This window comes from Mesocricetus auratus, unplaced genomic scaffold (genome assembly GCF_017639785.1).
Source record: "Mesocricetus auratus isolate SY011 unplaced genomic scaffold, BCM_Maur_2.0 Super-Scaffold_100007, whole genome shotgun sequence".
NCBI lineage: Eukaryota > Metazoa > Chordata > Mammalia > Rodentia > Cricetidae > Mesocricetus > Mesocricetus auratus.
The window spans coordinates 81,351,765-81,377,780 of record NW_024429191.1 but is presented as its reverse complement, the minus strand read 5'-3'; the positions used below and the strand labels follow the sequence as shown (position 1 = coordinate 81,377,780).

Genomic DNA, 26,016 nt, shown 5'->3' with positions numbered 1-26,016 from the left:
GTAACTTACTTAAAGTAACATGGTATTGCTTGGACAGAGTATGAACTTAATTAAGAATGTAGCCCAATTTACTTATTATTGTACAGGTTTCTGCCTATGACTTTAGGATAAATCTTCAGGATTTGGATTGCTATTATTCACTATTATTTTTATTTTTTCAGATTATAATAAAATTACACCCTTTCCCCTTTCTGTTTCCTCCCTCCAGCCTCTGCCATGACCCCCTTGCTCTCTCACAAATTCATGGCTTCTTTTCCTTTAATTGTTGTTGGTGTGTGTGTGTGTACATGTATATGTGTATATATACATATTCCTACATATATAAACACAACTTGTTCAGTGCATATAATATCACTTGTATGTATGTGTCCAGGGCTGCCCATTTGGTATTGAATAACCAATTGGTGTGCTCTTTCGGGATGACTGTTAATCTCAGTTGCCCGTCGTCCTTTGGGACTGAGGCCTGTGAGCTTTTCTCCTTCCACATTAGTGTATCTATTGATACCCTCCTTGTTCGGGTCATGTTTAGGCAGCCGTCTTGGTGAGACTCCATGGGTTTAGCTTTTCTGACATTTCTAGGAGACATATTCTCATAGCAAAAACAAAAAACAAAAAAACTCAATATTTGTGAAGATTTTTACATGTATTGCTATCAAACCTTTTATATAAAGAGAGTACTGTAGATTTTTACATGGCTCATTCCTTCAAAAAGTTGTGCTGATTCATACTTGAAAAAAATGTGAAAAGAATAAGTTTCTTTGGACTTTTGCCTAGCTTAAAGTTACTTAATTTTTCTTTTCCAATTTGTTAGGTTTTTAGTTCAGATTAAATGTTAGGGGTTTGGTTCTTTCTTGACTACGTGCGATTGACTCTGGCAGCACGCCTACCTGTTTGGCACATGCCAGGCTCAATCTCTGGTGGGAGTGTGTCCAAATGTTCTATAATCTTAATAGTTTACAAGCTCAAAAATAATGCAGCATGCTAATTTTGTTAAAGAGGAGTGGTCTAAATTAGTCCATTCAATATCTTTATTATCATTTTATTACTGGGACAAATAGCGGATAGTTTTTATGAAGAGGGCCATAATTACACTATTGCTTTCCCCTAAAATTATGTCATGAAAATAGTTTATTCCCAATTCATTTAAAATTTACCTTGTACTTCTGTTACTTTCTTCAACAAATACTTTCTACATGGATAAACTCAACACTGTCAAAGTATCTATGAAGCATTAGCCTCTTATTCTGGGTGGGGAGGGGGAATGCCATCTGCTTCACTGAGATATTTGAAATATTTGCAGATATTTCTCTTTTCTCCTATTTTATATTTGCTTCCCAAACTTTATTCTGTTCTAAAATTTTAATTCTTTTATCAATTTTTGCATTTATACCTTGAAAATCTGTTTTGCTGGCTGTTAATGACATTAAATAAAGGGAACAGAGCAGTAGGATTAGATTTTAACTAATTACCTAATCATGATACGTCTGAGTACACTTTTAGTATAGAGATAAAATAGACAAGCCAGATAGTATTAAAATTTTTTAATAAAATTAAATAAAAACAGCAGTTTATGTCATTTCTATTAATAGCATGATTATTCTCTTTTCAAAGGCTTGAAAATTGGCGGAAGAAATTTTCCTTCCCACCAGCTTTTCGAGAAAGACATAATCTTATGTGAATATCCTACTGTAAATCCACTGCAAACTGTAGTCTGCACAGACAGTCATGGTGCCTAATCCTCCTCCTTTCATGCTCCAGTCGGTACAAAGAGCTGGAAACTGGATCTTCTGACAGCAGTTACTAAGCAACAGAATTTGGATGTTTTGGGTTGACATCCTAATATATCACGGAGCTGATTCAGTGAAGTTTGAGCATGCATGAGTTGGGCGGTGTGGGGGCTCCAGTCATGGTAGACGCCTTGGCTTTTGGGTGAACACACTGTCGTTTGCCGCGCATGTAAAGGGGGAGCAGAGCTCTGAGACCACGTGGCTTTTAGATGGTGAAGCACACCCTCTCTGTGGATCACGACAGTGAAAAATGTAAGACTTTTTCTTGAAAAGCAGGGAGAACACATAAGGCTCAATCCAAGAGGCTTCAGTGCTCTGCCGAGAGCTGGGGTCTCCTTCCTGCGTGGCCTTTTTTAGAGACCAGAGATTATTACTGATAGTGCCGGTTTAAATTTGCTCGGTTACGTTTTTATATGCTACCAGATATGATTAGCATATGCTTTCCACTAATTGCTGACAGATTTACTGCATTAGGGATTTTCTAAGCCAGGAGCTTCCTCCTGTCATTAGATTTCTGCTAACTAGGTTGAGGTACTTCACGCCAGCTACCCTTCCAGTCTCTGAAAGGAAGAGCTTAGCTTTACTTACTTAAGAGCACTAAAGCGGTTATAGAAAATGAAGGACAGAAGCTCCTGGAGCACACTTTGCTGTGGCTTGTGGCTCTGAAAGGCTGGGATTAACATGGAGCTAATAATGCTGGCATCCTCCCTCAAGCATTCATGTCAGACCAGAGAAGCAGCTGCTGCCCCGCCCCTCCTCACAGGTGGCTGTAGCTTGTCTGAAGAGTCCAAGGCCCTGTGAGCTCTGTGCCTTGAGCACTTGCAGTGAGCTGCCCCGCCCCCTTCCCAGCATGCCCCAGTCCTCCTCAGCATGCACCTGTGGAGCCCAGGTTGCCTGTGGACTGGTTGTCTCTTAGGACCCTCAGGTCTGTGTACTGTCGACCTTTTTACAAGGAAGGGAAGCGGTGCAGCATGTTTAACCGTGACGGGCTCCCCCCGTGTCCACAGCTGGGAATGGACTCTGGGAATCTCTCTTCCAGAGACTCTCTTCACCCTTCAGAGAAAATCTCATCATTGCTACACAAACCCTGAGTGTCCTTCCCTCTGGCCCCTCTCCAATCCTGCCTTTTCCCTCTTCCATCCCTTCTTCAGGCTTCCCACCTGACTTACTTAGACCCTGTCATTATATGCTGACAGTTCACCTGCCCTACACGACACTCCCTGGTGACTCTAGAATGATCGCACAGCCCTTAGATTAATCTTTTCGGAGTCTGTGAGGTAGCTCCTAGCTGATGCTTCGACCCACCTGCCTACCCCAGGGTGGGGGCATATCTGATCGAGAGCAGGCATTGTGCATTTGCCGTGTGCTGTTGCTGATGGCAAGCTGTGGTAGGATTCTAACCGGGGCAATTTGCATGATTTTGGTTGTTATTTTTTTCCTGTATCTTTCCTTCCAATATCTCACCTCCTTTTGAATTGATTTACATAAAATTATGGTAGAACTTTCCAGCTCAGTATGTAAATATCTCATTAGATTTAGACTGGCAGCTAATCTCCTGTGCTTGCCCGGCAAGGCTGAGTCTTGACTTAGCAAGCACTCTGCTGGGGGCCGGGCCAGGAAGCAGTTTCTGAGAAGACTGCACATAAATCTGTGAATCCAGGGGAAGAGGGAAGACCTCATGTTAGACGGTGACCAAATAAAGAGGGGCCTGTGTGTGTAGAGAGCGAAGGGGACATGCGTGCACATTCAGATTAGAGCAGAGGGGTATGGGTTAGCTAGTCAAGTCAACTAGCTTTGGCACAGCCTTTGTCCTCATGAGTGCATTGTTAACAGGTCTATCTCTGAGCGCTCCTGTCTCTGTAGCACTCACTGCACTGAGATCTGTTTGTTTGTTTTTTTAAATAAAAGTACAAAACACTTTATATTAAATGAATACCATTGGTATTTTTCTTCTAAAATTCCAGGTAGCCTATATAATGAACTGAGAGGTCCCTAAGTTGTTCCCACTACATGACACAAAACAATCTATTACTTATTAATATATATTAACATGTATATGTCATATATATTAATATATATATATATTCTTTTCTTTTGAGAGGACCTCATGTAACCTAGGCTAGCCTCAGCTCAGACTTTCTTATGAGCTGACACTGGCCTAGATCTGAGCCTACTGCCATCACCTCCCAAGTGCTGGGATTATAAGTGGTCACCATCACACACCCACAGATGTCCCAAGTTTGCTATGTAAATTACACACTGCATTGAGAAAGGAGAAGAGCTGATTCAAGGGGAATGTAGACTTAAAACATCTGGCCAGGCACTGGTGCCCCAGGCTTCCAGCACTCTGATCTATGATTTCATAGCTTGAGTGACAGAATGATATGCCTGCCTCAAAACCTTCAGTAGAGCTCTGAAAAAATTTTGCAAAGAAAAGTATTTATTTTTCTTTTTTAGTGATTCCCTGTGTTTACACAACATGACAGAGGCTTTCATATCAATCTAGGCCAGAAAGAGCACAGAACCACTACTCCCAGTGGTGATCTTGAACTCACTAACTGAAAGCCGAAAGTAGCCTAGACATCAGGAAACAGAACAGCAGCCAGCTCTTCATCCCGGCTCCTCCCCCTTTACCAAGCAGGGTGGGGTGGGCTAGCTAAATCATCCTCGCCTTCTCAGATGCGCTCAGCATCCATTCCCAAACTGATTCTCTGACACCTGTTCCTCCCTCATCCCCGCACTCATTCTGCACTAGGTTGTTCTTCTCCGCCCCCCAAATTCCTGTCTACTCACTTCTCCATACAGTCCCAGCACCATTTCTCACCTGACCTCAGCAGTCTCGGATTCTCTCCTCTTGCTTTTCTTCACATCAGCTGCTTAGAACCCTAGAGTGGCTTTTTTTAAATTGCCTTTACAATAAATTTTTAGCTAATGGAAAAAAATTAAGATCATCTTGGCCAAGCTGGGTGGTGGTGGTACACATCTGTAGTCCCAGCACTCAGGAGGCAGAGGCAGGTGATCTACGGAATGTGTTCCAGGACAGCCTACATAGTGGGATCCCGGTGTTTGGTTTGGTTTGGTTTGGTGAGATGCTCTGTGTCCATTTTTCTTTGCCAGCTCCTCTTCTGCTTCACCTCTCTCCCACCACCCTGCCCACAATGATGTCCTCACATCTTCATTTTAATCTTACCAACTAAATGCTAGCTGGTTCCTACACCTTTCCAAATTCCCTCTCTCTGGTATACTCATAATACATTGTCCTTATTTATATTTTGGCTTAAAAGTCTTTTTTTTTTTTGCAGGGATGTGGGGGAACAGCTTTGACCCTTGTCCCCTACATGCCTGTGTGACTTGGGATAGCTTCAGTGATGCCGCTCTAAGGAGCACCCCCAAATCTCAGCGCCACAACACTCTGCGCTGTGTCTTACTCCTGGGCCATGTGAGCATTGTGGCTCAGAAGGTGACCCTTGCTCACTGTAGTTTCTCAAAGGCTCAAGCAAGTAGGTGATGTGTGACTCTACAACATCTGAGACAGGGAAGGAACACGGTGACTCATTCTCTGACTCTGTCTTTCACAGTCACACGGGACCACCCCCCAGTCTCACTTCTGATAGGGTGCAGTTATCTGCCTCACTGCTCTCTCCAGTGGTTTCATTAACACTTCACATATGACAGGGATTTAAGAACCTCTGTTGACTGAATGAATATGGCGCTAAAATTTCCTACCATATCAGCCCTTTATACTATGTTCTTCCTCCATCGTTGTTCCCTGGAACCCTCATCCAGTCAGGCTTTCACCTGCCACTGTCCTGAGAGCATCTTCTTATCCTGACTTGGGCATCTCCAACTACTTACTTGATATTCTGCTTGAAGATAAATACACAAATTAATTTATTTTTTTAACACTTGTTACTTTCCTGGTCCAGCATTAAATTAATTGATCTGAGGACCTAGAGATAATAAAATAGTACTTGTCTTCTGGGTTTTTCTAGTCTAGTGTAATATATGGGAAAACAAATAGAAAGAAAAATGATGCAGGACAAAATGGACTTGGAGCTTGTGTTGTCTCAACTATTGAATCTGCTGAGTGGACATCATTACTGGATATGGTCTTGTGCTGGGTGCTAAAGATGTTATAAATAGGGTGATATTTTTATGCATTTCCATTCCAGTGGGAAGATAAGTAGCTAAAGATAAAAGGCTAAGTAGGATTGTGACACAGTGTGGGACAATGTTGTATAATGGACTCTGGAAAGACAACACACACTTCGAATCTATGAGTTTTACTGCAGTTATTTATAGGAATATAGGTGAGGGGTTACTTACAGGAGCAGAAATGACTCAAAGACAGCTGCATTGCCAAAGCCCACCCCAGCATGGGTGACAGTTTGCCAAGCTGGGAACCTGGGGCACACTACACAGCCTGAGAGTGTCCCTTCCAGGTGGTCCAGTTGGGTTGAACCTCTTCCAAGCAGATGGACTGGTCTGCTTCCTGAACGCTGGGTTTATCTGGGAGTACTCTTTGCAGCTTGGCTTGCCTGAGAGTGATTCACCCGGTCTTTCCTGTTTATATAATCTGGTTGGTTTCAGGGACTTCCTTAGACGGTAGAGTTGTTTGCCTCCTTTCTTAAGAACCTTCCCTGTAAAATTGAGTGTTTCAATCAGGAAACTGCTACACAAGAATGATAGAGGGGTTAAGGGGCATGGACCAAAATAAAGCATCTCTACTAGAGGGGCTTTTCTGACTAAATATATGGAGATGAAAATTGTGTTTGTATTTTTGCCACGGAAGAGGTAACAAGGAACTGATAGTGATTGTGGGAAACTCTCCGTGGTAGCCTTTCTTATCTCTTAAGGATTCTTTAAGGACCAACTGTGTGCAGGTGATTTTAATATGAAAAGTGTTAGTATTATTAGTTTGATTATTTTATTTCTATACTTAATTCTAAATCTTCTATGGTTTAAGGACACCAACAAGGGAATATTGTTCCACCTAAAGTGTTGTATGGTATGGATGAACAGTTTTTGCCACTGTGGTTCACCAAGGTTATGTATCAACCAGAGAGATTAGGGTAGATGCAGAGACTAATTTTTATTTATGACACTGGTGGGAGGCACTGAGCACCATTTACAGAGTCTAGAACAGACCAGTCATCATTCATAGGAGGCTGGCCTGAAGGCCATGGGCACTGATCTTCAGCTTATACATCAACAGATTCATCTGTCTGATTGGAAACTGCTAATCCATGTTTGCCAGGACATAACAGCTTTCTTTAATTTACTGACTGTATTTGACTGCCACCTTATTGTGTTATCCTGATCAAGTCATTTAACTGCTTTCAGTTTTCCCACAAGTGCTCTTGAAGTTCTGAGGTCATGTAATCTATTAATGCACTATAGTCTGGGCAGTTAGTGTTACACTGTGCTTTGTTTAGGTGTTGTTCAAGAACTAACCAAATTTACCTGAGCATCATCATGGTGCACACTTTTAATCCCAGCATTCAGGAGGCTGAGGTAAATGAACCTCTGCGAGTTCAAGGCCAGCCTAGTATAGATAGTGGGACCCTGTCTCAAAAAGATGGGGAAAAAATTAACCAAATTTAATGTTCTTGGAGTAGTCAACATCATGGAGGACAGTGAGGTCACAGATGGTTTTCTTTCTTCCAGATCTTTGATGATGCGTACAAATCTCAACTCAGTTGTGTGGTAGTGGATGACATCGAAAGGCTGCTTGGTGAGTTGAAACTTTGGCTGCTGTACTCTGCCACATGACAACTGAAACCTTGAAATTACAGGAGAAAAGTATTTGCATGAGAATTTGCAGGCTATGAGGCAATAGAAATACCTTGTCATACAGGCACTATAACAGTGTCTCCAATATGAAATCAATAGTCATGATGAGCTGCCTCATTTTCTACAGTGTGTCCTGTCCATAATAAATGAGCAATGTAGGGCAATCAATGTTGAAATTCTGAAAATTAAAGGTGCTCTACAGTAATTTTTTAAAATACTGATTAAGTATCTCTTAGGTTGAAGTAGAGGGGATACAAAGATGAATAAGACTTAGTTCCTGCACTCAACTCAGCAGGAAACTAGTAAATGTCAGAAAACTTTTGTTACTTGTACATCTTGTGCATTGTAAATTAAGTCAACCTGGTGTGTGTCATTATAACAGTAGGTCGGGACCAGACCAACACCACTGAACCAGAAGCATCTGATGACCTAATAGACACTGGGACAAGCACCCAGCACTGGCTGCTAGTGATGGTGTCAAGTTAACTCTTCTTCACTTCCCCGTGGGGCTCAGCCTCATGTTGTGTCCTCTGCTATTTACTTTTTGTTTTGGTAGTGCTTATTGTAAAACAAAGCAGGTATATCTATGAGGCCTCCTTAAGTTAATAGGTTTACTGACTAGCCAAGATTTGGGGCCCCCATGTTTGGGACATCTCAGTTCAGTTTGTAAGATTTTCTTTCAGAACTTTTAGCCATGGTCACAGCTTTGTGTAAACCCCTTTACCTGAACACAGTTAAGGCATATGGTCATAGCAACACACAGTGTCAGGAATGTATGCCCTCTGAGTATATTTTTACTTGTACGAATAGGGCTTTTCTTTTGTACTTTGTTCATTTATTCAATTATTACTTCTGTAACTAACTGTTCTAGAAGGATCTCAGAAGAAAATGATACTACCTAACCTTTATGGCAAGAAGTAATGTAAACCTATATCCCGGGTGTTCAGAAAACAGGGCAAAGCCTGCAGGCCTCCAAGCATAGGACTAGTTATACATGCAGAGGAATTTGAGGAAGTTCCCCAGGTAGAAAGTTCCCTTATTACCTGTTCTGCATTTTCTGAAGACCAGTCTGAACGCTTCTCTATCCTTGTAGTTATATTAACATTTCTTTTCATCTCATTTTCTGTTTCACCTTTTTCTCCTTCTGGGATCTCTACCACTGAGCCACATCCCACCCAGTCCGTGTCTACGTACTGTTTGTGTCAAACTTTGTAATCAGTTTAATATATGTAAAGGTACTATGGCAGTTTCCAGTTATTTCTGGTCATGTCCATGAAGAGCAGGAAATATGTCTACGTGACTCAAAGTGGACATTTAGCAGGTTTTATAAAATGCACAACTGAGTTCTTACGTACTGTATTGGGAATGTCGATTACTCAGGGTATCCTTCACAGCAGACCTGCCTGCCTCTTACTACATCCAGCTGAGGTTTAGTCTTGATGCAGACAGGTCTGCGTGTTTGGACGTGTGCCCCAAGATCTCAATCCTGAGCCACAGACATGTTTCTCTTTCAGATTACGTCCCCATTGGCCCCCGATTCTCCAACCTGGTGTTGCAAGCTCTTCTTGTGTTACTGAAGAAGGCACCTCCTCAGGTAAATTAGTAATGAATTAGTAATGAAAAGGGATGTTTCTGCAGAATCTCCCAGGAAGTTTATACAGTTGTACACTCTGAGTATGCAGGTTATCACACACATAAAATTCTGTTGTTGAAAGGTTCCAGAAGGGTCATTTGATCTAGCCTTCTGTCTTAAGGTAAATTTTTTTCTTAACAGATTTTCCCCCTCTTTCATTTTCTGAAAATGCCAAGACCAGATGGTCTCAGTTACTATTAGATCTTGTTTTGTGAGTTCCCCAGCATATTCCACATCCTTAGCCCCATCACCCTCAGAGGGAGATTGTGATACGAATGTAGAAGGGATTAAGTATGAGTTCCTGTTTGTTTCGTTCAGCACTTCGTGGTTTTCCTGAGGACCTGTATTTGAGAATGACGGGTGAATTTACTAAGCCAGCAGGTTTGATGTTGAGGTTTTAGGTGTGAGGATGACATGGAGAAGTTTCTCCTGGGCCACACGCTGCTCTCCAGGAGCAGAGCTGGGGTCATCCTCCGTTTGGTCACATCTTTACTCATAAGGCTGCTGGAGTCCTTGGCTTTGACCATTGTCCTGTGAGCACTGGCTAAACGTGTCACTTCTGTTGAGGTTGCTGGGGCATGCTTGGCTTGAGTCACAAGCCATTCTCTAGGTTGATTCTATGTGGTAGAACACTGAAGAAATCAACGGGAGACACAAAGAGGATGAGCGATTATTTGAGAACATCTGAGTGTCCCTATGGCAGTCTCATGTATGATACATTATGAGGAGAAAGAAATAATAAAATTAGTTTGTGATACTAATATGTAATTTAACAGTTAAAAATACATATGCACCCATATTTTACATTTAAAGACCGATCTTGATTTTCTTGGTTTTTAGTGATCCTTAAAATTTTTCTAAAGTCATAAAAGATACATAACATCCTTGAAATTTTGCAAGGACCAAACCCAGCTTCATGCACATTAGGCAAGTTTTCAACAATTTCTGTTTTGGGATGGGGTTCTCACTATGTTGCCCAGGCTCCCTCAAACTCCTGGACTTCAGTCAGTCTCCTGCCTCAGCTTGTTGAAGTTTTCCCTATGCTAAGACAACTGAATTTTATTTTTTGCTTCTCTTGATTCCTTCTATTTTTAAATAATAGATGCAGATGTCTAAAGTTGCTAAAACAAAATAATAATTTCTGTATACTCATACACTATTTTTATGAAACTAGCATGTTTTAAATGTTTAGAATGGGAGAAAATTTTCAGACACTTAAATATATTATAATATTCAACTTTTTGTTTAAAAAGAATTTATGCAAAGGTTCACTTAGGAGAAGAATGAATAGCCTTTCAATGCTGTTTTCAAATTTTTCCTTTACCTGGTCATGTACTATCCACGTGAGTCTAAATAAAGATGCATTTCTTCCCTGAAAGCTCTTCATATCTATTAGTAGGAAATACTAACAATTGGCATGTTTTCAAATATCATTTCATTGTATTTATAATTGGGGTTTCAGGCCATAAGCCCTGTGGAGGTCAAAGGTCAAAGGATAGCCTTGAGGGGTTGGTTCTCTCCATTCACCTTTATGTGGGTTCCAGGGATTGAACCTGGGTTGTTAGGCTTCCTTAAAAGCACATTTGTCCCCAAGACATCTTGCTGCATTTTGGTTAGAGACTAAAGAATAACTGTTTCTGTTTCTTAAAACAGACTCTTAAGGGAAGGAAAATTATCTTATGCTTCTAAATCTCACAGCACACGCGTGTGCACGCTCACGCGCTTGCACACACATGCACACATGCCCATCCCTCCTTCTTTATTCAGCACACACATTGAGTACATATTTTTAACTATATATGCATCTTCTCATGCTGATGGTCTTAGGTTACAAAACAAGATATGTTCAGTGAAAACATTTCTAAAAGTGGCCAGCAAAATGGCTCAGCAGGTAAAGCAAATCTGATAATCTGAGTTTAATTCCCCAGACCCATGAAAAGGTAGGAGAGACTGGCTCCAGTTCACATTCATACCATGGCACATGCTCTCTCCCATAATACACCACACACACACACACACACACACACACACACACACACACACACACACTCACACACTCACACACACACATACACACACACTCACACTTTTTTAGAAAAAATCATAAGTCCATCTCTAGAATCCATCCAAAACAAGGGAGAACACACAACCTGTACCAAAGATTGTCCCTGAACATTCATAGCAGGATTATTCATAAAAACCCAGAAGGAAAGCAATATGAATCTAAGCAGAATAAAATATAATCTAGCCATGAAGTGGAATATTCTTCAGCAATGAAAATGCACTCAGAACATGCTTCAACATGAGTGGACCTTGAAAATGTGCTAAGTTAGAAAAGACAACCACAGGCTGGAGAGATGGCTCAGAGGTTAAGAGCATGAGCTGCTCTTCCAGAGGTCCTGAGTTCAATTCCCAGCAACCACACGGTGGCTCACAACCATCTGTAATGAGATCTGTATACATAATAAATAAATAAATCTTAAAAAAAAGAAAAGAAAAGACAACCACAACATACTATTATTCCATTTCTTTTTATTTTTAGATTTATCCATTTTATTTTGTATGTATGGGTGTTTTGACTGCATGTATGTCTGTGCATTACATGTGTGCAGAAGAGGGTGTCAGATCTCCTGGAACTGGAGTCACAGATGGCTGTGAGCCACCATGTGGGTGCTGAGAATCAAGCCTGGGTCCTCAGCAAGGACAGCCAGCACTCTGCAGGCCCAGTATGATTCCATTCTATGAAGTCTGTAGAGATAGATGTTCCATTGTCAGTGGTTGCCTGGGGCTGGGAGGGCTGGATTCTGAGACTAAGCAGCAACAGCTAATGAGTGTGGGATTTCTTTTTGGAAAGATGAAAATATCCTATGATCAAGTGTGGTAAGAGCTGTCCATATCTATGAATGGACTGAAAACTGTCGCCCTATGTACACTTTAAATTAATGAATTGTGTGCTTTGCAAATTATATCTCAATAAAATTGTCACATTTTTAAAATGTAATTTTCCAAGCCATGTAAATGATGAAAGAAGAATTATATAAAGGGTTAAAAGTAGAGGGCGAGTCACCAGGGTACATGGAGAAATCCCAGCTTGGGAGCAATCTTACACCCAGCAATTGGATCATTAAAAAGGACTGTGGAATGAATTTCTCTAAGAAGTAAAGATGCATGTAAGAAGTAAGGAACCTGGTTACCTTAGTGACAGGGAATGGCAGGGATTCTCTTTTAAGGGAACACTGGCCTGTCATTAGTCAGAACTTGGTGACTCTGACCCTGTCTGCCAGGTGACCTACTGTGTAAGTGGATTTGTGGCAGAAGAAATTGGTATTGGAAATATTTCTAGTTGGCACAAGTTTAACAGAATAAAAATATGCTTTGACTACACCACTTTGCTTTGTAAATGCACTGTACGTTGTCTCAAGAAAATGAAAATGTTTCTAAGCTGTCCAGTGTGGAGAGCGTTGGCAACCTGATAATGAGAGGGTCCACTTGAGCTGACCACTGCTGCATGGATTTCCCTATTTAGTATTAAAGCTAGAGGCACTGAGTGAGACAGAGAGTGTGGGTCACAGAAAACTGTCCTCTCTGGCAAGAAAACAAAAGCTGTGGGCACCTTCTTTAGGAAGCACTGTGCTTCTTACAAGACAGTAACCATATCAGTCATAGGAGCCTGAATTTTGCGTTTGCTGTAATTCCAGCTTTCTCACAGAAATGTTGTATGTGCATGTGTGCACATGTTCCAATGACAGGATCCCGCCGGCTCGTGTTGTTATGTATCCAGATTCTCCCTTTCCACTTCCCCTCCCCCACCCTCCCCTCTTGTAAATTGGCTTATTAAAACTGGGTCTCAAGCCCTCCTTTTTTTCCTTTGTGATCTCCTTGTTCTTGGATTTTCGGTGTAGAACTAAAAATTCAAGGCAGATTTCAGTTACTAGGATAATTTTCTTTGAATTTTAAATTTTTCTAAGCCAATGCATAGATTTTTAATGAACCTGGTATTCAGTGGGTTTGCTTTAAATTTATCTGGAGAGTTACTTTCATGATTGATTTATCAGCCCTTTGAAAGTATAAGAAGTGGTATCGGTAGTTCATGAAGACTGAGAAACATCATCACATTTTGTTTAGCATCTTTTTAAAACCAATTAAAAGCTTTTCTAAAATGGATTGAACAGGAGAAAATAAAACATGTTCCCTAGGTCTTTATTTCAATCAAGTTTCCCTGTGTTCTGCGGGAGAAGAGATCGAGGCGGGATAGAAAGCCTGAAAAGGGCTGTCCCAGCAGGGAGCCGAGCCGGAGAAAAGGCCTCTCTGAGAACTCAGCCTCAGCAGCTCAGAAAGCTCCCAGCCTGCTTCATCTACATGCAGAGGCACACAAGGCATGGGGGCGCTCACCGGCACACAGAGGTTTCACATGTGCTTCCCTGCTGATTCCTGTGAAAAGCTAACAATTGGCTTGGAGGGTAAAAGACCACTGCAGTTCACCCTCCCTGAGCTGGACGTACAATTTGTCCAGTGTTAGGAAATGTCCGGCTTAGCAGTGAGAGGCTTGAAGACACCCCTCCTTGCAGTGAGATCCTAATGCCGTCCGGCGCTTTTACTCCACGACACTGGGGCTCTTTTCAAGGTTTGCAGATTTATGGAAGTTGGGGGGGGGGGAGAATGTGCTTTTCCAGATCTGCAGGATGAAAGCCAGGTCTCCGTGTCAGGGAAGAGCCCCAGTAAGCGAGAAGGCCAGGTGAACTGCCTGAACCAGTGGCACCCGTGGCTTTAATGTTTCCTCTGGGGTCTCTAAGGCCACAGTTAAAACAATAGCTTCATCATTTGGGAGACAAGTGCCTAAAAAGCTCTTCAGGCCGTGAAACAGCATGATTTCCCAGTTTCCTCAACAAGTCTAAGGGCTTTCAAGTCATTAACTGGTTTCTTAATTCTGGGTGTTCCTGGGCTGGAGAGATGGCTCAGCAGTTAAGAGCACTGATTGCTCTTCCAGGGGTCCTGAGTTCAATTCCCAGCAAGCACATGGTGGCTCACAAACACCTGTGATGAGATCTGGTCCCATCTTCTGGCCAGGCAGAACACTGTACACACAATAAATAAATCTTTAAAAAAATTTCTGGGTGTTCCTGACATCGTTTGGAATCCCACTGGAAGCTCCATCAGGGTAGGGTAGGGTAGGGTAGAGTAGAGTAGCCTAGGGTAGGATATTGCAGTGGAAAGCCAATCCCTTTACAATGCCTCCTGATCTTATCTACATAGAAAATGGCACCTGGTCACATGTGACTAAGTAGTCAAGGATCCTCAAAGCTGGCCAGGGACCCATGCCTTCTCCTCTGCTGATGGGAATCAACACATTAATTTATATATAACTCATTTGTGCATAGCAATAGTATACTTTGGAAACTATAAACTTTAAAAAGAATATCCATATTCTTAGCAATATTACTGAAGTAAACTCAAACCTAATAGTTAAGACCTCAAACTGAATTTTACTATAAGGACTCTATTGTTCTAGTGCCTAGGAATGTTTTTGTTCTTTTAAAGGAAAGGAGACTGGATGTGCTGGGGAAGCAGGGCCAGAAGGGTTAAGTTCGAGGCCAGCCTGGGCTATGTCATGAGACCCTGTCTCAGAAAAAGGAAAAAGGAAGAAAGCAAGCAAGCTGGACATGGTGGGACTCACATATAATCCTAGCCTTTAGGAGGTAGAAGCAAGAGGTCAGAAGTTCAAGGTCATCCTCAGGTATATAGACTATTCAAGGCCAGCCTGGGCTACATGAGACTGTGTCTCAAAAAAGATATGTGAGGGATGGTATTGTTGGAGCATAACTGGGCCAATAAAAAACTATAGCTAGGCAGACAGTAATCTGGTCATGGGCTGGAAAGATAGCTCAGTGGTTAAGAGCACTGTCTGTTCTTCCAGAGGACCTGGGTTCAATGCTCAGCACCCACATGGCAGCTCACAACTGTCTTTACTTCCAGTTCCAGGGGATCTGATACCTTCACACCAATGCACATAAAATAAAGTTAAATGAATTATTTTTTTATCTGGTCACTACCCTTTGGGAAAGTATTCAATAAAATATTCTTTAGGGGCTGGAGAGATGGCTCAGTGGTTGAGAGCACTGGCTGCTCTTCCAGAGGACCTGGGTTCAATCCCTAGCACCCACATGGCAGCTCACCACTGTCTGTAACTCCATGATCTAACACCTTCACACAGATATATGTGCAGGCAAAACACTAATGCACACAAATTTTTAAAAATATTCTTTAAAAAAACTATAGATCTCTGGCTAGGTATGTATGTTTCTCCATGGGTTTTGTTTTAACAGCACCTGTCTATAGACTGCACTGTTTTTATGTAATTCCTACAGGACATTTCAGTGCAGTCTTAGAGTAGCTGTGATATTGGGAAGGTCTTGGTAATATTGGGCAACTCTTCAGGCTTTGGGTTGCTTTAGTGAATAAACAGATAATGGAAGACTCCAAGCCCTACAGGCCTAAACATGAGAATCTTTCCATCTATCTGTTTAAAATTAACTCTGGCTAATGACTACAGTGTGACTCAATAAGATGTATAACCACTTCAGGAGAGAGGTGTAGTCATCTTGCCAGACACATTCGTTGTAATCACTTTACAGGGTGACTTCTGCAGTGGACTCCATCTTTTTTTTTTAATTACTAATTTTTTAAAAAATGGCAGCCTAATTTTTCCATTTATGAAGTCAATAATATTATTTAGCTACTATGTTTTATAAGACTATTTTATATGCACTTAGAATAGGTTTTCTTAGAAAGTTACATGTAAATTGAATAAAATGTATATGTGCAGAATAGTTTTCAAAAGTATCGAAAAGTAGTAAAAGACATTTGATGAACCCTTTTATAAAACGTTGTTACAAAAATGTGCCGAGTAAAATCAAAAAAAATCTCAAAGGCTTTGATTTTTTTATTGTTTTTGGAAGAATACACATATGGTAGGCATTAGTTAATACCAAGATCAATTCTGGTGTGTGTGTGTGTGTGTGTGTGTGTGTGTGTGTGTGTGTGTGTGTGTGTGTGTGTGTGTGTACGTTCAAATATTTGTGGTGTATACACCATTTTTCAGTAACTCAGAATGTCTAAATTTTAATCAGCAAAGAAATGTTAATGAACATTTTACCTCACAGCTAGAACTTGGCCTTGATCTCTTTCATGTCAGGTCAGTTACCCCACCATGAAACCCCCTCAGGAGGTGTTGTCTATAACACCTAACATTCATCAGCACCATTCACCTCCTAGGAGTACCTTCTCTGCAGAACTTGTGTTGGACTTAGGGTCATAAATCCTGAATTCAAGTCTTGGTTCAAGTACCTTCTGGCATTATTGCCTTAAACTAGGATCTTATTTTCTTTGTGTATATTTCTTTATCTATAAGAGTGGAAAGAATTCTTCTTTTCCTATCTAGTTGAGGGTCAATAAAGATGTTATATAGTGAAAATCTTTATAAATGTGGTGCACACATTTAATCCCAGCACTCAGGAGGCAGAGGCAGGTAGATTTCTGAGTTTGAGGCCTGCCAGGGCTGCATAGAGAGAAACCCTGACTTCAAGGGGGAAAAGTATGAACTGCAACCATATAAGGTATTAAAGCAAAGAAACACCTTTAGGTATCCTTTTCAGCTGGTGAGACAGACAACAGAGGAATGCACCTGCTGTGTAGAGGAAAGATCCACACAGAGTGACTTCAGAGTTCCAGCTCGTATCCCCTCCTGTGCAGTATTAGGGAAGGAAACGGGCATCTCACCACATTCGTTAGGATTTGCAGGCAAAGTCCTAAGACAAATGTACTTGTCTGGGTTTTAGAGATTATTGTTATAAAAGAAGGAAATAGAGACAAGAATTTCAGAGCTCAGTAAGGCAGGGTGTAGAGGGGGGACGGGGCTTCTAACCACTGAGGTCCATGAGGACTTGGTGCTGGTCGCACTCCTACTGAACCACCTGTTGCCTTTCCGTGAAGCCCCTGGAGGCTGGGGCCTGTGTTCGTCCTCCCAAGTCCTGGCACACCTGAATGGCAACTCATTTTCTTTTGTACATCCCTGTGCCTAAAATCAGGAGAACGATCTCTGAGCATCCCTGGGTCTTTATGCCACGCAGTATGTGCCTAACAGCCATGGGTAAGAGCCAACCTTACGAAAGGGCTAGAACAATCTATCTATTAGTATTCCTGGTGTTTATTGGAAAGTAATAGAACTGGAACTTGATGGTTTTCAGTCAGTTTGTCTGTAAACCACACACTGTGACAGTCCTCTTTGTCACACAGAATCCTTCTCACTGGGTACGATCTAGGCTACCATATCTGGCATGCATGAGTGTGCACATGTGCACATGAGCGCGCGCACACACACACACACACACACACACACACACACACACACACCTGTGTCTGTTCTGTTCCGAGATAGTAGTTCTAAATAGCTCAGGCTGCCCAGGAATTTGCAATCCTCTTGCCTCAGCCTCCCAGGTACCTGGTGCCTATAGGTATGTACTTCTGTCTCTGCTCTCTAGATAAGAGGATGGATACTTTGAAAACCATGTGTCTTAACTACACATAGAGCTATTACTGGCAATATAAATAAGAGGACAGGAAAAATTCAAAGACAAATCTGAATCCAGTCATTTAGTTTCTGAGCCTCAGGTTTTCTCATTTGTAAAATGGGAATGACCTTCAAAAGTGAATGAGTCACAGGAAATATGAACCATATTTATGGTCTCTTGTATGTGCATTGTGCAGATACACATGCACATGTATGTGTACACACATGTGCAAGCACATGTAGGGGCCAGAAGACAACTACAGCTGTTTCCTCAGTTGCTGAAACAGGTTCTCTCTGTGGCCTGGAGCTGGCCAAGTAGGCCAGGCTGGCCAACCAGTGAACCCCAAGAATCAGTCTGTGTCCGCCTTCTCAGTGCTGGTATGGGAAAGTGGGTTGCACACACATCCTCCCCCGCATCCCCCACCTCCCCACCTCTAGGGATCAAGCCCAAGGCCTTATATTTGCATAGAAAGCACTTTATCAGGTGAACTAGCAAGCGTCAGGATCAAGAACCAATTAATTCTTCATTAACTCAAAGCACAGCCCAAGTATCACCTCATGATCCATTTTCAAAACAAATAAATAAAGGTAACAGAGAAATCCACCCTATCAAATGAATGAGACTTCAGGGTCTGTGCCCAGGAAGGAAGGTCACAGGAAAGAGCACAGCCATGTGCTGTAGCCCTAGCTGCCAAGATCCTGCCTTAGCAGCTCAGAGCAGGGTGCCGAGGGGCCAATGCAAGAAAGAATGGTGGTATGGGAAGAGAAGGGAGGGAACCATTCACAGTGACAGCAGCAAGGCAGATAGTTCTCTGTGCCCAGCCTCCAGATGTGGGGGACAGAGGTAGGAGAGCCGAAGTGAGTTTGAGGCTAGCATGAGCTACATAGTGAGTTCTAGTCCAGTGTGGGTTACAGTGTGAGGCCCTATCTCAAAATCAGCATATACACATGCAAGAAAATGAGAGGAGAGAAAGGGTACTTTTATGTATTGTGACTTGATCTTGGGAGGTAGAGGCAGGAGAATGGCAAGTTTAAGGCCAGCCTGGCCTACATAGCAAGACCTGTCAAAAAAAACAAAAAAAAAAAAAAGCATAAGGGGTAGAATAGATGTCCCTAAACTGTTTGTTGTAATTGCCTTTCCATCAATTGGCCTCCAAATCTTCGGCAGACATTCCAATACTGTTACAAACAAAGAAAATTCGGCTCAGCATCCCCTAAATTCTCATGCAAGCATTAATTCTGTAAGATAGTGTTCTCTGTAAAACACACAAAAAAGCAGTGTCTTATGGTGGTGGAAGTTCTACCATTTACATCTTAAGCTGAGCTGCTCTACCTGGATTGTAGGTGATTTTTTTTCCCTGCTTCATTATTTCTTACATTTTATAAGATTTCTAAAGTAATGTGTTTTACATCAAAATCAAGAAAAAAATTGTATTGTTTATATATATTTACTTTCATTTTTAGCCTAGCAGTGAACTCTTTGTTTTATTTTGTTTGCTTTGTTGAGATAGGGTCTTGTGTAGCTCAGGACGGCCTCAGACAGCATTAGATGAGACCGCCTTGTTGGAGTATGCGTGATGTGTATTTCTAACCTCGCGTTTTCTTTTACAATGACTGCTGTACTATCTGTAAGGTACTCTGTGGTAGTGAGAGGGCCCCTTGGCTCTCACGGTATCCCCGGCTCTGCTCAGTGCTGTGATTCACATCTGAACGGATGACGGCTGGGCACCCATGTAGCTAAAGGTGACCAAGGTAAATGGCAGCCATTGCGTTTCATGAATGGCTAATGGAAGGGTTGTTCTTTCCATCTGCAACGTGTCTTTAGACATCTGAGATTGAGATGCTTACTACCAGCTGAGCAGAGCAGGGGTGACCTTTAATCCCAGCACTCAGGAGGCAGAGGCAGGTGAATCTCTGAGTTCAAAGTCAGCCTGGTCTACAGATCAAATCCCAGGGTAGCCAGGGATATATAAAGAAACCCTGTTGTAAAAAAAAAAATCAAAAAAAGAAATACTCACTACCTTAAGGAACATCTGCTTTTGTTAGAATGTACATACAATAACTATTTATTCTACAATACAGAAAGTGAAGGTTAATATGATACTTCTCAGATGTGGAATTTGGAGGCAAGGTGTACAACTGTGTGTTAAGGGTTTTGTGCTTCCTAGTTCCTTGGTGATGTTGCTGACAGCTGTTACTTGCAGGGCTCCCGGGAGTGAGGTCGTCGGCCCTCTCTGAAGGGTCCCTCACCTAGTTTGATGCTTCTAAAATATGAACATGACATGGATGCACACTGATGCAAAACTCCCACCAGCTCATGCAAAAGGAGAGGTTCCCTGGGGTGGAAACCAAAGAGGTGGAAATATGGTTAGAACAGTGATGCATTCAGAACAGAGGTTAATTTACAAATATCAAGCTGCAAACTAAGCTAGGTGCAGCAGAAGCTCGACCGGCCTAACAGCGTGCTTACACCAGCCATTCCTTTGGCGTTAAGAACAGTGTGCCATGGTCAGTACAACTTTATTTTCTTAAGTTGTTTAACCTTTTCTCCTAAGAGTTCAGAGGTCATTTCTAGCAGATGTCTATCCCAAACTAGTAATTAGTAGGACAGTTATTGTAGACACGGGTTTAAAATTGCGCATGGTGCCAGGTGTGATGGTGCATGCGCCTTTAATCCCAGCACTGAGGAAGCAGAGGCCAGAAGAGCTCTATTAAGCCCAGCCTGGTCTACAGAGTAATTCCAGTGCTACACAGAGAAACCCTGTCTCCAAAGCAAAGTTAAAAATAAATAAATAAATACGATGGCACATGATGGCACCCCTGGCTACTGTGTATACGGCCTCAGGTTCAATTCCCAGCATCACAAAAACAAATACGCAGCCAACCCTGGACCCTGTAAGGTTAATGGAAAGTCAGTGAGCATGAATTCCCAGTTCAGCCCCTTCCTGGAGCTAAGAGCCCAGACACATCACCTCCCGCCCAGGTTCCTCAGCTACCGAATGGGGAGGAGAGAGAGTAAGGACAGGGGAGAAGGGGCCTCCTTAGATGCTGCTCCAAGTGTGAGACCAAGTAACCCTGGGTCTTTGTGTGAATCGTTTGACAGATTCTTAAACATCACAAAGTTGTGTGCTTTTGCCTGTCTAAAAATCATCTGGAGTTCAGACTCTAGTTTCTACCCCATCAGCTGCGAGTGCCTCCCTCCCCTTGTCCTCTGCTCTGCTTACAGCACCAGGTTGGCTACAAAGGGCTGGGCAAAGAATTTGCTTCAGGGTAAAGTCTAATGGAGAATTTAAGTGTAGTCGTCTGCCTAGTTACTGCATGATTTATTTGAAACATCCTTCCTTTGGTATTCAACTTCAGCATTTAACTGAAGGGGGGAGAAGGAGGAAGAGTAAAAAGAGAAGGAGAAGGAACCATTGCAGCGCCAGACATTTGAGCCATGATCCAAAATGCAGGCAGGCCACAGAGAGACCCAAGAGGCCATCACTGCTGCTGCCCTGGCTCCTTTTATGTTCCTTAGTTCGTTTACAGTGCTGGGGCTCAAAGCCAGGGTTTCCCACTTGTAGACAAGCTGTCTGTCACCAAGGTACCCTCAGCCCTGCTACTGGCTGGTTTTCACTTGCTTTACAGCAAACCAAGAGTTGAAGGAGGCATTAATGCTTGTTATCTCTATAACTTGGGCTCCTAGCTTCCCATAAATCTCTTTCCTGTGCTAGAGAAGCTGGTCCTATGCAGTCAGTAGCTAAGGGGTTGATCAGCTTAAAAGAACGTTGTTACAGCCTTTGGCATCAACTTAAGTTGTAAATAAAGCACACGCACCACCTATTCTAGAGTATCTTCATTAAAATTTAGTATGTCATAGCATCCAACACTTAGGGCTCGGGGCCATAGCTGCTCTGAAATGATGGTTTCCTGTTAAACATTTGGTGTAACATGCCTTTTTCTAGGGTGAGAAAAGAAATCACTAACAATAGAGAGAACTACTACCCTTGAAACCTGAATGGGCTCGTCATTCATTTGTTCAATATATACTTACTCACTTCCGCTGCACAGGACCCTGTGCTATTCCTGGATAGTTCAGGAAAACCAAACAAACTTCAGCCCTCCCTCACAAAAGACTCATGAGACATGCAATAATAAGCAAACAGAGGGAAGGAGTCAAGTAGATAGTATATAAAAGGTGACTTGATCGCAGGACAACAGAGCAGAATAAGGGAGAAGAGGCAGGGTAAGCATGGGGCTTGGGAAAGCTGTGGAAAAGCTGGCATTCAAGCCAGCCCTTGATAAGGGAAAGAGCCATGCTGATGGCGAAAGGCAGCTGGGCCCAAGTGCTTCAGATACTGGGCGGGTGAGAGGAAGTGGTTGGTGTAGTGAGGGGAACAATGGGGTCAGACAGAACTGTTCTTAAGGTCTCAGTGGCAACACAAGCTATACATACCCTTCCTAAGAATGTGCTGTGTTTATGGGTGAGGAGGAGCCTGGTGCTGAGATAATCTACCCCTGACATCTGTCACACAGCTGCAGGTGATGGTGCTTGTCCCTTTTCTACCGCACACGCTACCCAGCCTTCAGGACAACTCCACTACTTCCCCCCTTACCCCCAGGTTGGCATCAAAAGCACCCCATTATGTCAGGCACTTGCCAGGATCCTTTCTCTCCACCATGGTCCTTTCTCCTTAAGACCCTGCTCTGGTTTCTCCTGATGCTTTTTTATATGAAATCTCCTTCCTTCCTTTTGCACTCCAAGTCTTCCTTTCATTGGTTGCCCTCATCTCTCCAGAGAGTTGGTACTGGGGCTCAGCTGCTCCCTCTGCCCACATAGAGTTTAGTAGCATTATAGGCCTATCCCACTCCTCACAGGCCTTGTCAGTGCCCCCTCATCACTGGCCTGGCAGCTCTGTGCTGCTACTCCAGGTTACCCCACTCTGAGACTCCGCACCCCTCCAAGTCTCCATAGCCATTGCCACATAATGTTTTCTGGTGTGTGACTTGGTAGTGGCCCCTGTGTGCTGGCCAGCTAAATTGTAGTCAGTTTGAATGCACAAACTAAATTTCATTATCCATGTACCTAAAAAGAATAAATTCTTGTTAATGTGCTGGTTAGTGAATGTTAATTTCATCATTTTCTCACTGAGTTTACAAATCCCTAATATTCTGACATTTTTTTTTCACTCTTTTACAAAAACATCAGATTGTAATCATTAGACAATAGAGGTTATGGCCCATCACACATGGCAGATTTGAACCTCGCTTTTAAACTCACTTCTTAATCCATCCCAGGGTTTCCGATTGTTCCGGGTTAATGCTTCTTACTGAGGGTGTGTTACATTGGCCGCATTGAATGGTAAGAAAGAGCAGCCTTTCTTTCCCGCATAACTGACTTCACTTTTGTCGGTGGGTTGAAGCCAGCCCTTCCATTTCACTGCAGTTATTATATTGGTGGCATTTTTTTATTTAGGAAAAGAAAAAAAAAGCTTTATTCCACATGAACTTTTGTTACAAATCAGTTGATTGGGGCCAATCAATGGCAGACCTCTGAAAGGGTGTGGATTATCTGGTTAGCCCTTTGTGTGGCAAAAGGCTTAGATGTTGCTTGGCGCTTGGTTCATTCTTCGCCCTGTAAAGAAGTAGGTTTTTGAAGGATCAACACCTGACTGAGCCCTGCCTTTTTCATGGTAATGTTTTCACCTGAGTTGCTTCTTATAGTACTAAGACTTGGTTAACTAATACTTATTTAACCTTGGAACAATGTTCATCGTAATCCGATTGGCAGATCATCATTTTATTTAGGCCTTTTCTGTGTTTCATCAGGACCAGCAAATCTCAGGAGAGGACGCTGGGAACGACTCCCTTACCCCCAAATAGGTTACCGCTTCTTTGTTTCCTCCTTCCATGGGGCATGTTTGGGCACCATGGACTTTAAACCCATAGCTACACATTAGCAAGATAGATTTCCCCTTTGGGTTGAACCCGCCTCTTCTGAAGCTGCACTCCCATGGCATGCTGCTGGCGGCTCCTATCCTTCAAGGGAGACCCGGTGTGGTTCCTTACCTTAGTACATCCACACTGTTTTTCCATGAGAACGCTTCCAGATGAGCATTACCACTAATTAATACAAAAAACCATCCAGCACAATTTAATTATTTGGTAATGTTTTTCAGTGTTTTCTTAAAGATGATGCTTTACAAGTCAAGGCCTGAGCTTGCCTGGGTCGTGACCTCTCCACAATGTTTGCAGTCTTGTTAAACAAGAAGACAGGCAAAACATAAATTAGCGTCTCCATTATAAGTTACCCCACACTTCCCAGCCTTTCAACACCCTGAAGACGTCGGAGTGGCTGTAGGAAAAAGTGGTGGTGGTTGGAAAGCCCAGCTTTCTATATACGGGGAGCAAGAAGTGTCTGCAGAGCCGCTCTCTTACGGAGGCCAGTGTTTCCCTCCGCGAGAGGAGAGAGATGAGGGAGCTGGGCAGAGGATGCTGGACACCTAAGGGGAGGAAAGCAGCTAACTCTCCTTAGTTATGATGAGCCAGAAGGCCAAGACAGAAGCATCACTGAGCTCAGGAGTTGAAGGCCAACCTGGGCAGATAGCCAGACACTATCAAAAACAGTCACAATTGTAATGAGACTGCTCCAGCTTTGGTATCTGTTAGTTTTGGAGAATATGTTTCAAGGTTAGCATTAGAATATATTGTTAATGTACTTTTTAAGTATAGAATCCTTTTTGATATAGTAGAAATACATATAACTGTGGACCTCCCTCCGTCTGACTCAGTGTCGTTCCTGCCCATCGACTAAATCAGCTCACCCATTGCTTAAGGCTTGACCTGCGGACTCCTCCCCGAAGAGAGCATAGGTTCTTCCTCCAGGTTCCTTCCTGGTGTAGAATATGCCTCCTTTCCACATGGCATAGTATGTGGGGTTTGCTGTTGTCCTTATCTTTTTGTCTCTCTGTACAAGGTTATTCCACAGTTATTCAGGAATTTAGCAAGTGTCTGTTGATAAGCATTTGATATTTTTTTTTTGGTTGATATAGTTTTTTCCCCCTAGTTGATTTATTGGCCAGCAATAAAGATTAATCTTTTATCATTTTTTTATTTTAATTTTAAATAGCTTGTTTTACATGTCAATCCCAGTTCCCTCTCCCTCCCCTCCTCCCGCACTCCCCTCCCCCCCCTACCCTCCCACCCTATTGCCAAATCCTTCTACATAGGGGATATCTAGAGTCTGTCATTTTACTCTGGGTAGGGTCCAGGCACTCCCCTAAGAGTCCAGGCTGAGAGAGCATCCCTCTTTGTGCTATAGGCACACGAAGACTGTTTGTATACCAGGGATAGACACTGATCCACAGCTCAGGACCCCATTGGTTGCCCAGGCCTTCTCACTGACACTCACATTTGGGGGGTCCAGATCAGTCCCATGCTGGCCTCCCCACTGTCAGTCTGGGGTCCAAGAGCTCTCCCCCTGTTCAGATCAGCTGTCTCTGCTGGTTTCGCCAGCCCATTCTTTGCCAATTTGCTCATCACTCCTCTTTCTCTGTCACTGGGTTCCTTGGGTTCAGTTCAGTGATTAATTGTGTATTTGCCTCTGCTTCCATCAGTCACAGGATGAAGGCTCCTGGATGGTTATAGACATCAAGTTCATTATCAGGAATGGGCATTCGAGGTGGTCTCTCCACTATTGCTTAGCTTGCCAATTGGTGTTATCCCTTTAGATCACTCGAGGTCGCTCTGGTGCCTGATCTGTATTCGATCCTATGATTTCCTCTTCCCCCTATTCTACCCCCACCCCCTCAACTTCCTGTTCCCCCATAAAGATTAGTCTTTAATCTTTATGCATCATAAATAAATTTCTACCGTGGGATCTTTGCACAGTCATCTATTAAACTAAGGAGCTAATAGTGTCAAGAGGGTTTCTGCTTGTGTGTGTGTTCATGTGTGCACACATACATATGCTAGAACTTGAACCGAGTCTCTGTGCATGGAGGCAAGTGAGCCACAGCCCTGCCTTCCACGTTGTTTCTTATGGGACTTTGTGGTGGTACACTGTTATCCTTAGCACATAGTGGACAAAAACAACAAGTAAGATTGAGAAAAGCTGTCTTGCTTTGTTGACAATGCTATAATGTGTACAAAGCCCAAGTTGAAATTTTCGGAGGTTGGGGAGCAGAACGGGTTGTTTTATTTTGTAGACAGGTTCTCACTATGCAGCCCTGGCTAGCCTGGAATTTACTATGTAG

The 26,016-nt window shown here is 42.7% G+C and overlaps 1 protein-coding gene across 1 annotated transcript in view; it reads left to right on the top strand.

The window, feature by feature from the left end:
- Nsf (N-ethylmaleimide sensitive factor, vesicle fusing ATPase) overlaps positions 1-26,016 on the top strand; it is a 134,959-nt gene that overhangs the window by 102,685 nt on the left and 6,258 nt on the right. The window contains exons 16-17 of the mRNA XM_005070056.3: positions 7,455-7,521; positions 9,095-9,174. Coding sequence (XP_005070113.1) covers positions 7,455-7,521; positions 9,095-9,174 — 147 coding nt within the window. The remainder of the gene's footprint in view (positions 1-7,454; positions 7,522-9,094; positions 9,175-26,016) is intronic.